Raw genomic sequence first — 13,708 nt, forward strand, 5'->3', positions numbered from 1 at the left:
GAAACGTGAGAATGTCCATGGAGAGATAGTTCTAGAAACTGTTCTTAGGTAACCGTTCGCTTCGATCCGATCAATGACTGACTGGATTTTAGATCGACTTTTGTATCACGATTAAAGATATAGAACCGTAGACATAACGGAAACAAGAAGGCAACACTAAAGGATTCTCGCACCTCCGATCGCTCGGGATTCGCACGCGATGCTAATTACTATTCAACTAGTTCGCGCTATTTACGTCGGTCCGTTAAGAAGCACGCGACTCTGGTGAGTCGAACCCGGACAACTTGGTTGCTAGAAGATTTGCATTCGAAGGCGTTTAACACATTGACATGTGAGAAAGAAAGCAGACAGGATGAATGCTTCTTACCATTCGTCTATGACTCATTTGCTTCTTAAGAGATTGCTTTTATTTCAGATGCTCGCGATTCTCTCTCTCTCTCTCTCACTCTCTCTTCCTTTCTCTTTTTCTCGGTCTCTGTCTGTCTGTCTGTCTGTCTGTCTGTCTGTCTGTCTGTCTCTCTCTCTCTCTATCTGTCTATCTTTGTCTTTCTCATCGACTTGAATTATTACTTCACGATATCGAACTGATCTTGTTGGATGACTAATACTAGTCGCCTTTTCCGGTCAACTGCCCATACGTGTATGATCGTGCGCCCTAAGTACACGTTCATCGATGCCTTCGATTATCGAACGTTTCAAAAACATCATACTGTTGAGCCATCTTTAATAGAGAATACTATGCGTAGTTTTCTGTAAAGATTTTTTGCCATTGCAAAATTACATTTGATTATATATTTATTTATTAACATAAATGATCATACTATTTTATTTATCTCTTTTTAACGATTGAGATAATTTATTGTTTGAAATGAAAATGAAATCATTGAGGATACAAAGATACATCGAGTCATTTGAAACAAGTAAGTTATATTTGGATATTTGAAATTGATGCAAAATAAAGTATTATTTGAAGCATTAATTTTTTAATAAAATAATACAAAAGTTATTTTTAAAGTTGGTACGATATTATCTATGTAAATATATTAATTCACGTCGTCTCTTAAATTCTCTTCTATTCAAAAATTCTGATCGTGAGATTCAAAGTAATTTCTATATCCTCTCACTTTCAATAGTCCGAAATAGTTTCGAAGAGCGTCGATATCTCGATTGAAAAGAATATCGTTATCGTTCTCTGCAACTTCTTTCTTTAGTCTCTTCGTAAAAAAGTTCTATGATCATATAATATTATCTTGATTTCTTGCCAACGTTTTATCTGTCTGTTATACAGTGAAGCATTCAAAAAGGTTTTTACGAGTGAAAGAACTTTTAATCTTAGCTGGAGCACGTGAGTGGGAAATCTCATAGAAGCAAAGGAATTCATTGATTTTTCGAACGTAATTGGTCGATTTAAAAAATGATCGATCTTCGTTAGAATGATGGGAAATCGTTGCAATCTGTTAGCGTTTCTTTTTTCCATTCTATATATAAAAAAAAAAAAAATATTAATATTAATTGCACGTATATATAATTGAATTTCTTCTTGAAATTTTTATTGAATAATTATTTGGATTATAATTAAATAGATTTTTATATTGTATCCGTTAAAAAATAGATCATTAGATTTTCAGTATGTTCTCTCTCTATGTTATAGATAACAAAGACTGACACGCGTAAACCGTCTGTGCGTAGATCAGGGCCTCCCAAGGAATTCATCAATATGTGCCTGGAGACACACAATTATTATCGAGTGCGACACGGTGTACCACCTTTGCGACTTAGCAAACAAGTAATTATCGATTGATCGATCGATAAGATCGAAATTTTCATTTAATAATTATAAATTTATAAAATTTTCAGTTGTGCAAGACCAGTCAGGATTGGGCTAATATTCTGGCAGCTAAGGGTAGATTAGAGCATAGGGCAAATATAGATTACGGAGAGAATCTTTATTGCATGTGGAGTTCCAATCCAAAGACCATCGTTGGTGGTGACGAGCCAGTAAACGAATGGTATGTTCCCAATAATAATTAATCTTTTTTTTTTTCCTTTTTATATTGTAAAATTTGTCCTTTAGGTATGCCGAGGAAGCTTTACATCAGTACGGTAAAGAACCTACTACTTTGAAAACCGGTCATTTTACACAAGTTGTATGGAGAGATAGTACCGAGTTAGGTGTCGGCATGGCGAGAAACAGAAACGGAGAGGTCTATGTAGTATGCAACTACAATCCAGCTGGTAACTTCTTAGGCAGCTTTACGGATAACGTCCTTCCATCTGGTAGTACGAGTCCGAGTAAAAGGATATCCTTTTCAAAGAGTCAATATACTCTCGACGAACAGGCTTGGCAACAAGAGGCCTTGTTAGTTCACAATGAATACAGAAGGAGGCATCGTGTACCTGACTTAAGGTTAAGTCCTGAGTTAACGGTAGCTGCAAAGGTACATTAATTCTTTCTCGTTATTCAATCAAAATATTTGATTTCATTGATAATCAATATTCCATTTGGATTTATTCCAGGCATGGGCCAATACGCTGTTAAACACGAATAAATTGATACCACAATCATCCTCACCGTACGGAGAAAACATATACTCTATGCAATGTTCCGATCCTAAACTGGTCGTATCGGCTCGAGAAGTTGTGTCAAAGTGGTATTCCGAGAAAAAAGAACATAAATTTGGTACGGAACCGAAGATTCTTAATACCTGTACGTATGAAATTTTTAAATGATTTGATAATTGATAATTTTGATAAGAAAAAATTAGCACTCGGTATTTTTACTTTTTCTTTATTAGGTCACTTCACGCAAATCGTATGGAAGAATACCACCGAAATGGGCATAGCTATGGCAAAAAGAGATGGAACGTGCGTCGTGGTCGCATGTTATCATCCAAGGGGTAATATTGTTGGACAGTTCACGGAGAACGTTCCTAAATCTGTAAAGAACGTCTAGTCCGCGCGCGCGCATCGCCGGATCAACACTCTTGTCGATAATGTATTTAAAGGCTGTATTTATACATCGTGCATAGAGACGACAATACGCATAATTATGTATATAACACACGTGTGTGCATATACGTAGAATAAACATTCCACGTACACTATTATATTTGATCCTTCTCGTTTAGTTTTCTATCCGAGTTACGAGAGAAGGAATACGAAGAATTTTATTGGTCATATCTAAACGACACGGACGTTTGTTCCTTTGCTTTATAATAATTTATTCATAATAAATTTACACTTGCATCGCGTTGCAACACATTGCATATATATATATATATATATATATATATATATATATATATAATTTACATTCTTTCTCCGTTTTTTTTTCCATTTATTATTTTACATTACGTACATCCGTTTACAATCTTGTTTGTTAATGGTCGAGGAATGCTTAGTTGCTTAAATTCTAATTGTAAGAACATGTTCGTCTATGTAGTAGTGAGTTTGAAGTAAGGTCGTAGAGATACACCAGATTCTTTTGTTCTATACTTTCTCTCTCTCTCTCTTTTATTGTTTTTTTATTTTTATTTTTTTTTTTTTTTTATATCAGAACAAAATTTGTGCGGTGCTCAGTGCGTTTGTGAAAAAGAATTGTCTCTCATGTTTATGCAAGAAAAAAGAAAAGTAAGAGTACTTCTGAGATTTAATAAATGAGAATGTAGTAATACAATAGAATTTATAAATATTATGAATGGAATAAGCATAAGAAATTGTGAGAAATTTGTGCTTTGATTCTGATCATTTTCTCATTAAATACAAAGTCGCGATATCGTTGCTCACAAGATGCGAATTTGTTTTTCGAATTTTGGCAAAGATCGTATCATTAGATTGAGAAAAAAGTAACAAATGCGTAAGGGCTAAGAAATAAAAATTGGTCATCGGCCGTTTATAAATGCATAGTCGATCATCCGATGAGATTGGATAATATTTCATTTAACCCTTAAAATTTATGATGATTAAAGTTTTACTTCAATAAGAAATAAAGTAAAGATGTGAAATGCACAAAGTGCAAAAGAAATATTTATTTGCCATAATCATCGCTATGTTATTGGTAAACACTGCACAAATTACTTTAGATAATTTTCATCTGATATTAAACGATAATAAAGATAGAATTTAATTGCTTTTGTTTTTGATTGATATTAAGTTTATAAAGTAACAAATAATATACTGCGATGATATTTCAAAAAGATAGCATTAACGTGATTTATGTCATTAGAACTTTTAAGGGTTAAATTTGTCCTAAATAAGGAATCATTCACATTTTATCAATATCAGACTATCTTCGTATAGCTACAATTATCTTTGTTGAGTATGTTTTGTTTTGTTTTTTTTTTTTTTTTTTTCGTTATCATAAAATGTTAAGATTTATCTTAGAATGAATATTGTAAGTATACGAAGACATCGAGCTTATTCGAACAAGCGATAATATCTTCTCCTCTTTTTTTTTTTCTTTTATAATTTTGTATACATCTGAATTACTTAAGTTATAAATTACTAGAAAAAACACATTCGAAGTTTTCCCATTCAGGACATCGTTTGGGCGGTCGTCCTTTACAACATAAAATTCTTTCAACTATTCATACCAATTAAACTACGAAGATTCAGGTCATATGTTTGTAAGATGATCCTATCGTCTAGATATATAATCAACTATATACATCTTTGAACTACCACTCGTATCGCTATCGTGACAACGAATTACGGTACGCGGATAAACTTTTAAATTTATTTTTTCAGTACTCAATTATTCGTCCATAATAATCTCTACACTTTCTAGAGGGAAGTAAAATATCCGATATCGTCGTTCGCTCGTCATTTTTCTGTTTTTACGTACCTTGAGGTCGATCGTTATAGTCCTCGAAAAGGTTTATAACTATTTTAAATCAATGTAAGTATCGATAAATAGAAGGTAAAACATGACAATCGATTTTTTTTTCCGAGAAAATCGAGCTACGCGCGAGCAATCAAGCGATAAACGTTTATTCGAGCGAGGAAAGAAAAGAAAAATAACTATTTCATTTGTACTCTGTTAACGATCGACAATAAATTTTAACTCAAACGAGTTCCAATGGAGATTTTAGAATTAAATCTTTTTATACCCTTAATTCGTCCGGTTGATAACATCAAACAGTTTTCTTTTTTTTCGATTCCTCGTACTCATCGACGACTATTTTAAATATGCTCTTCGGAAAAAATATATAAGACTCCGCGAGAATTTTCTTAACGCATTAACGTCAAGATGAAGCCGCATGAATTTGTCGAATCTTTTTTATTTGAGCTTTTACGATTTATGACATAGAAAATTACCTCCTACTGAAAAATACCTCACGCATGTGCTATATACCTATACGTTATATATATATACACAAAACACTAGCGAGTCTTAGTCGTTCCAACGAAGATGATCCGTTTTTGTTCTTAATAGTCAACACTGATCTTCTCAGTTCTAAATTACGAGAAAAATGTACCGAGCGAATGTGAGAAAAGCGAATATAAGAAGTGATCGAGAAAAATGTTTTATAAGAATGTTTAAAATATTTAAATGAAATTTTATTTCTACGAAATTAAAAGTTTATTCGCCGATCATAAGCAGGACCGCATTGCACCAACAATAAAATTATAATGTTGAACATCTTTTTCTTTTAATAAAATGATTAATCGAAGATTTATAAAGCAATGCGATAATTCAAAATTTGTGTACTTTTTTTTTTTATAGAATTTATTATGAACATTGTTTAGGATAAAATATTGTCTATTGTATGTATGACATTAAAAAGAGATAGAGAGAAAGTTGTATAAAGCAAGTCATTAATAAATTATTTTGCTTTTCCTGTGAAATTCGTCTTGTTGCAGATACAAGTACAGTACGATAAAATCGATAATAGTAATTGGTAAGAATTATCGCATTAACGAGACAAATATGAGACGAACTAATTCGACTGATTGAAATCGTGGCGTCGTTACTGGGAGAGCTGTTAAAAGCAATTTTCAAGCAATATGTAAATACGTATCGCGCGAAGGATGACGATTTGGTCGAAAAAACGTGTAAATTGGTCAACGAACGATCGCATTTGGCTTAAAACGCCATGAATTTGGCGCTGATAAAGTCAAAAAATAGACTTTTAAAGACATTTCAGGATTGGCATGGATTCCGAACTAACTAACAAAACGGATTGTCCAAATGAAGCAGGAACATCCTTTTGCTAACGCTAAATAATTTTTTTACGGACGAGTGCCCATAAAATTTATCATTTTGCAATATGCTTTATAATTTACTTTGGAATTAATACAGGAGATGAAGAAACATTTGTATTGTTCTCTTTACGATTGAATTTCCTTTCACATTGATCGAATCGTTCGTACAATTTCGGATCAGATTTGAAAATAGAAACTTTACTAATGAAAAGCATTTTTCCGAATCCTGTTGAAACTTTAATTTTTACGTACCTTAAGCATCTACGCCATTTCTACTTGTTTCTTTTTGTTTTAATATACTTACGTATAGTACGATGACTTGTTCGAATGTCATTTTCGACTGATATGATTAGAATGGTCATAGATTTATATTTATAATCATATATATACTATTTTATATTTATAATTATATATATATACTCTCTTTTATATATGTATATATATATATATATACACACACACACATATATATATATGTATATATATATATATATTCATTTGTATCTTGTATACTCTCGCCGTAAATTCTCCTAGTATAAAATTATTTGGAATTTCGCTAAGGGGATATTCACGTTAATATCCTTTGTTTTTTGAAATCGAGAATGTACCAAATTGATCGGACAAAATCTATCTAATTCGAATTTCTTTTTCTCTTTTTCGAATTCACTATCTCGCATATACAGAAAACTATAAATCACTTGTAATAAAATTAGTAATAATTTGTCAAATATATCAAGTCTCTTTCATCATAATTTGCTGTCTCTGTACGTAAGAAATATCAAATTAGATATTTGTCATCGATCGAAAGGTTTGACTTTTCAAATGATGAATAGATCACGTTAATATTCTTTGGTTCTTTCTAGTTATGAGCCTAACACACACATACACACACACATACACACACACACATACACACACACACATACACATATATATATATGTGTATCATTTGCTCCAAACGTCGTATCACGTTGACCATTTACGATCGACAGAAAGATATCTCGTTTCGCATACCACGTTAATATGCAAACAACTGTTTGTAAGTATATAGTTTGTGATGACAGTAGTAAATCGTTCTCTTTCGAAAAATGTTTTCTTTCGATAATTATAAATATATATCTTGTTTTACTGAACACATAACGAATATTCAATGAAAAAATGAAGTTACCTTTTTGATCGTAATACTTTTGTTTTGTTAAGAAATTAAAAAGAAAAAAAAAAAAAGAAGTAATAAAATGTGTCGAATTGAAAAATTAGTCGCAACGAGATAATGCAACGTATACGAAAGTATAGTATATCACAGTTTGTAATTCGCTTCGAGTAACTGTAAGGAAATATTACTGCATCATAAGAGTATCTACTTGGGTTCGTCTACATTCTATTCGGATTAGGAAGACGATGGAAAAGACGCAATGCGGTTTGCACATTTTCCATCGCAATTCCAAGCCATTTGAGTGAATCGGGTGCTTCCACTGGTTGGTTCATTACGGGCAAACACGCTACGCTCGCTAACGACGTACGATTCTAATACCTAATGTGGGAACGCTAGAGCCATTTGTTTCGCACTACGCCAGAGAGTCTGCGTCCCCACATAAGGTTATATCATACTATCGTCCCCTGTATGTGCTGTGGATCCTGCGTGGCAGCCTGAATTTGCGGCGATTGAGGTGATTGCACCATTGGACTCTGAAGAGTTGACGGATCATATAGACCGCCCAAGGAGCTGCAGAGTCCAGGAGCTAGCGTCGGTCCAAATCCAACTCCAACGCCAAGACTCGGCATGGATGGGAGACCGACGTCGAGTATGCCCGTATTACTGGCACTACCACCACCTAAAGAACCTTCCTCGGGTGGTGTCACTTCCAAACCGATGGATCCATTCAGCGCGATCTTTATAGGATTATGATTGGTAGGATGCGAGAGAGCGCCCAGCCCGATGTCTTCCAGACTGCTCTTCCTCCTTGAAACCGTTAGTCCTTGTCTCAAGGAGTTGCTACGTCGCAATAGAATGTCGTCGACGACTCTCAGGGAATTTGAACGGCCTCGAAGTGTACCAGCTACGGTAGGACTGTCGGGAAGAGACAAAGAGTTCGATTTGGTGGTACCTAATGGCGGTGCTCTGGCCAAGCCAATGGCTGAACCTCGACGGCTACCCGGACCACCGGGAAATCCAGCCGAGGCGACGGTTGCGTTCATCTGCGAGACTAGCTGAGCCGAGCAAAAGCTGATGTTGCTCTTACGCCGTGAATTGTGACGCTCGAAGGTCTTCTGGGCTGAAAACGGACTCGGCCTCACGAGATAGACTATGTCGCCCTCCTCCAGTTTTAGGTCGCAGCTCGGATTGATGATAACGTAGGACAGGCTGTTGCGTTTCTCCGAGACGTCGTCATAGTCCGCAACAGGTAGATTCAATGATTCCATTCTCGAACGCACCAGGTTTGCGATTTCAGCCCTCTCGATTTGTTGAGCATGGTTGTCGCGTGCTTCGTCGCCAAGACTCACCGAATACTAATGCCAGGAGAAGACAAGAGCGACACGTTAAGTACTTTTCTTTTTTGCTTTTTCTATTTTTTTTTCTTTTTTTTTTTTTTTTTTTTTCTTAAATTCGACGATAACTTAAAAGCGATCCGTGCGACGGTAACCGACGCAGCATTGCTTCATCGCTCGTCGCGGCATCGATCACCGTTCCGATGGTATCAACGAAAGAGCAAAGTTGAGTAATTTTCAGCGGTTCAGTCGAAGCGACTTTGTGCATGCACCATTTCTGTGCCCCATGAATACGCTGGGAAACAAGGCAGATCGAGCGATAGTGAGACAAAGAGCTGTACAAGGAAAAATTATTAAAAGGCGAAAAATAAAAAAAAGAAGAAGAAGAAAAAGAAGATCAAAAACAAAGAGATGCAGGAATAAGGTGAAGAGAACTGTGACAATGGAAAAGGAAAAGTGTGAAATAGAGAGAGAGAGAGAGAGAGAGAGAGAGAGAGAGAGAGAGAGAGAGAAATCAAACGAAAATCGTAAATTTAATAGAACACGAGATTGGAGGGAAACGTTAGGAACAAAGAACAGCGAACAGGCAATTTCTCGACACTGTACTCACGGCTGAAGTACCCTTGTCACGGGTGGAGCAATTTGCAAGGCATGATGCTGCCGCCGAATGACGCATCTTGTACGTCACGCCGACGCCGGCGTCGCTCTCTGCGTCTGAGTCGCCCTGCCAAAATGACAAGCAAGACTACTCTTACTGAACAAACGATTCGCCGTCACCAACTTTCGCTCTTCAGCTTCGGTTGTATCGTTCGTTTTTCATTTTCTTTGTCATTTCTTTTTTGACAAGGCACACCTTGCCTATCACTTTTCTTCTTTTGCTTTTACGTTAGTGATTAGCTCTATGTTACGTCTAATCGCTTCCGACTAATTTCTATTCATTTTTCCACTTCCGTGGGATATATATATATATATATATACATACACACACACACACACACATGATGTATGTACGTTAATATGAATACATTTTCATCAACTTCAATGATATTATTTTCTACGTTTCGTACTAGGCTTAGCTTTCGTTCAAGCTACGAATGATACTACGTTATTGATCGTGCGCCTATCTCGATTAGCGGTCTAACCATTTTTTATCTTGAAAGCTTTGTAAATACATCGAGACTGCCGTCGTTCGACGTTATCCGTTCCGCTAATGTAAATGCAGAAAAAAAAAAGATATCGACAGAAGAAAGCGTACTACATAATCGTACTAATTTCTAAAACACGATGCAGGATTTTGTCGATAAAAAAAAAAAAAAAAAAAAAAAAAAAGAAAAAAAAAGTAAAGAATATGCTGGAGATATCGTAGGACGTGCTTCGAGCATCGGTTTAGTCAAGATGCGAGGTCACAATCGTATTATTCTTTTTTTTTTTTTTTCCTTTTTATTTTTCTTTTCGGAAAGTTGCACAAATAAGACGGATAATCGGGAAGAAATGAGGAAAACGAGAGAGCGAGAGCACGATCATGCGCTACTCACAGCTGCCATTTAACGAGTTTTATTTTATCCTTCGAATGGTTACAAAAAATTAACCATTCTTTCGAACGTCTATATTAAAGAAGGTTTTACTCACGTGCGAGGTATCCGATACTGTTGTGTCCTGCGTTCTGTAAATACCAATTGGAATCTCACAGGTAGTTGAACAAAGCTTTTGATATAATCTGCCGTAGGTTCGTATCCACATGTCGTCCTTTGTTATTCTCATCTATAGAAATACGTTTCCATATGAGTCAAACATTCTGACGTTGTTATTTAATAGGAAATATCGATAAAACTATAATATTCTGATTCTTTTACCGACGTTAGAAATCCAGATCCAGGGGCCTGATCGACCCCAAGTAATAATCTTACAAATGTTATTACATAATCCTTGACAAAAGCTTGATATAAGAGAGTATCAAGCATTGAGGCGCTGAAGACACTACCAGCGGCAAATGGCAATCGGAACATATACGATATGTGAGATCCTCTCTCCTTTTCTCTCTGTTAAAAATATATAATAATTTTGTTCACAAATATTGTACGTTCTATCATCTGATCGTATATTTTGATCTATTCTACAGCCATAAAATTCTAAACTAATCTCGTTCTCCACACGTGCATGTTCAATTGTTCTTCCTTTGTAATAATTATGCTTACTTTGATTGCGACTTTTTTCTTTAATCGATTTTTTATTTTCGACATGTTCTTAAAAAATAATAAATATATTAATTGCAGGCTTTCGTTATGAGAGAATGTGATATCGTGTGAAAAGGATCTTCATAATTATCTCATGAAAAAATATATGTGCGTTCTACGATCGCGAATAAATAATTCCCGTTAAGCTTATTACGTTACCTTACGTTAATAGAGAATAGTAAACGATAAGATGTGAGAGTATAAACACACGTTGAGAGAAATGTACAGTTGATCAAATAAGTTTATAAAGAATTTATATTCTCAATAGATATGAGTTCGATTTTTAACAAATTTTTCATAATGTTCAGATATAATAAATATGACACATAGATCGATGCAATGTATCATGCTTTTTATCTCTAAAAAAATTTTATGAATATACAAAAGGAATGCACTATTTGCAAGGAGACTACGAAGCATTCTAATGATCTCGAGGCACTAATCATGTTTTTAACGTAATTCAAATATTTTCGATAAAACATTTTCAAATGATTTTCCATTAGAAATTTGACTATATCAACTAGTGCGTTAAGACCTCTTTAGCACTTTAGCTTGCTATAATTATCTACTAGCAATCTATCAGCGATGCTCTAGCGATGCCAATCTTAAAGGATCTTTAGCACGTTTTCATCGTTTTCGTTAAATGCAACGAATTAAACTATCCAAAGGAAATTTGTTCGTAATTTTTCTCATAACTTTGCTTAGAAATAAAAGTTTCCAATTGGGCTAAAGGATGGCAAAAATAGATCAGAGAAATAATTTGAACGAAAATGCATGCTTAAAGGAACACTTTGCGCATAACCATTTTTTCCCTTGAAGCGTGAGCTAATTGCATTTTTTTGCATCTTTCATGTCATTTTTTTTTCATGGTAGAAAATTTATTTTTTTACAATGTTTAACGTAAAAACTTTTTGTACGATAATGGAACTTACGCGATTACTGTCCATTAACTTTTAATAAGTAATTATAATCGTACAAGATATAGCATTTTAATTCTTCTAATAGATTAATAAGAAAGATTTTAAAGTATTACCCTTAATGTAAGCTTATATTTATTAATTTTATTTAATATACGAGAACGATGAGTACGAGCTGTGTAATGATCGGTGATAAATAGGATAGATCTTTCACAGTCAATTGATCGGTCCATCCAACAATCAATCAATCAATTATCAATCAGAGGTCAGAGAGTGAGTGATATCGTGTTACCGGAGAGCCCATCGGAGGCTCATTGTGGTAGTTGTCACCGGAAGTAGCACTGAGGAGTACCTTTTCCATTTTGCTGAGATGAAGAGCATATTTGTCATGTGCCCGAAACTGCATGAAACGCATGTTGCTCGATTGGGATAATTCTGTTATGCTCTTTATGCTTGGAAAGAATCTGTCAACAAAACGAAGAAAACTTATTCTTTCGGTTTATCTCATTCGGTTCATACGTTTGATCTATATATATATATATATATAGATATATTTTATTTCTTTTCAAATGGTATCCAATAAAAGGAATGACAGGAATACCGACTTGAACATCGTTTGAACCGCGACGATGGTATTGCAATCGGCCAAAGTATCTTCCTCTGCGGAATTGCTCAGTTCCTTGTTCACAACGACGACATTTTCCGCTAAAGTGATGCCAGCACGAAGGAGATCATCCAAACAATCGATGGATCCCAGCATCCAATACACGAGGGGAAAATATGATACCGCGTCCAAAAAAGCGATTTCTGGTCTTTTCTCAAGAAGGAGAATGATAGGATTTAGAGATGTTTTCGATCTGTGTACATACATGTAAGATCAACATTGTAATAGGATTTTGTTTTCGAAATAAGAGAAAGATGAACATATATAGTTACATGTATATATCATTTGATATTTCTAATCAATTTGTAAAATATTCGCGATAATTTTTAATTAAATGAAAAATATTAAAAAGGATTAATCGGGTTTCTGAGTTTTCTTTAGAAAGAAAAGTTTCATTGTACCTGAAGTGTGCTCGTAGAGGAATTATAAAGTTGTAAATTCCATTACTGGCATAGTCGGCGGCGAGAATTATTGTTTTGTTCTGCCAGTTATATTCCTTAGCGTTTCTATAGGTGCAGTGCTCGCAAACCTATCCAAAAGATTATACTTGCGTCTACTCTTTCGTTTTTATTCCAATAGTATATATAATGATACAATAATTTTTCATATTGTTTCTCATATAAATATTATTATAGAATTAGGAAGAAATGATGGATTTAATGAGGATGATATATCAAGAAAGAAAAATACCTGAGCTAATTGTAGACAGCAAAGGGGTTTCTTTTCCTTCAAAAGGTAACACAAAGTAGGAGATACTCCGATAAAAGGCGATACCGGTGGAAAACCCTTGACTATCCTGTAACATTATCGATGACCGATTAAATTTTATTGTTCTTTCCTTCGACTTTACTTTTAAAGCGAGAACGTCGTAATTTAGTCGTTTCTTACTCTTTACGAGAGAGTAAAGAAAAAGTACGACGACGTGGTGTTAACGGCGCAAGAGAGAATAAATATCGAGAGTTTAACTTGACAAAATTATCGCCTCTCAATTTTCTCACAGCATTTCATTTTGTAAATATAAAACCTTTCTTGCGTTCAGCGCACTTTTCTATTTGTGAATGAAAATCGCTGTAATAAAAAGTATTACGATATGGATTAATGTAACTATTTCAAGATATCGATACGTGCATACTAAAGTAATTATCACGGCTTAGAAAGTGCGTCGAAATATTAGAAAGCCAATAATAAGGGAGGTTTACTAT

General features: G+C 34.6%; 2 protein-coding genes across 7 annotated transcripts in view; one reads left to right on the top strand and one right to left on the bottom strand.

Annotated features, from left to right (window-relative positions):
- Positions 1–3,107, top strand: part of LOC118441035 (uncharacterized) — a 34,758-nt gene extending 31,651 nt beyond the window's left edge. For all 5 annotated transcript variants that reach the window (XM_035864916.2, XM_035864919.2, XM_085658002.1 and 2 more), the window contains 5 exons: positions 1,652–1,786; positions 1,858–2,009; positions 2,075–2,438; positions 2,518–2,707; positions 2,796–3,107. In XM_035864916.2, the coding sequence (XP_035720809.1) occupies positions 1,652–1,786; positions 1,858–2,009; positions 2,075–2,438; positions 2,518–2,707; positions 2,796–2,953 (999 nt within the window). In that variant the 3' untranslated portion in view covers positions 2,954–3,107. The remainder of the gene's footprint in view (positions 1–1,651; positions 1,787–1,857; positions 2,010–2,074; positions 2,439–2,517; positions 2,708–2,795) is intronic.
- A 2,109-nt stretch (positions 3,108–5,216) lies between these two features.
- SLO2 (slowpoke 2) overlaps positions 5,217–13,708 on the bottom strand; it is a 91,639-nt gene continuing 83,147 nt past the window's right edge. The window contains exons 17-24 of one of the 2 annotated variants that reach the window (XM_035864903.2): positions 13,197–13,302; positions 12,908–13,035; positions 12,448–12,699; positions 12,195–12,306; positions 10,545–10,730; positions 10,321–10,452; positions 9,302–9,415; positions 5,217–8,712 (exon numbers count right to left, since the gene is read on the bottom strand). In XM_035864903.2, coding sequence (XP_035720796.1) covers positions 7,807–8,712; positions 9,302–9,415; positions 10,321–10,452; positions 10,545–10,730; positions 12,195–12,306; positions 12,448–12,699; positions 12,908–13,035; positions 13,197–13,302 — 1,936 coding nt within the window. In that variant the 3' untranslated portion in view covers positions 5,217–7,806. Of the gene's footprint in view, positions 8,713–9,301; positions 9,416–10,320; positions 10,453–10,544; positions 10,731–12,134; positions 12,307–12,447; positions 12,700–12,907; positions 13,036–13,196; positions 13,303–13,708 lie in introns of both variants that reach the window. The other variant, XM_085658001.1, reaches the window with a different exon arrangement.

This window comes from Vespa mandarinia, chromosome 6 (genome assembly GCF_050613455.1).
Source record: "Vespa mandarinia isolate Hongniang chromosome 6, ASM5061345v1, whole genome shotgun sequence".
NCBI classification, from domain to species: Eukaryota; Metazoa; Arthropoda; class Insecta; order Hymenoptera; family Vespidae; genus Vespa; species Vespa mandarinia.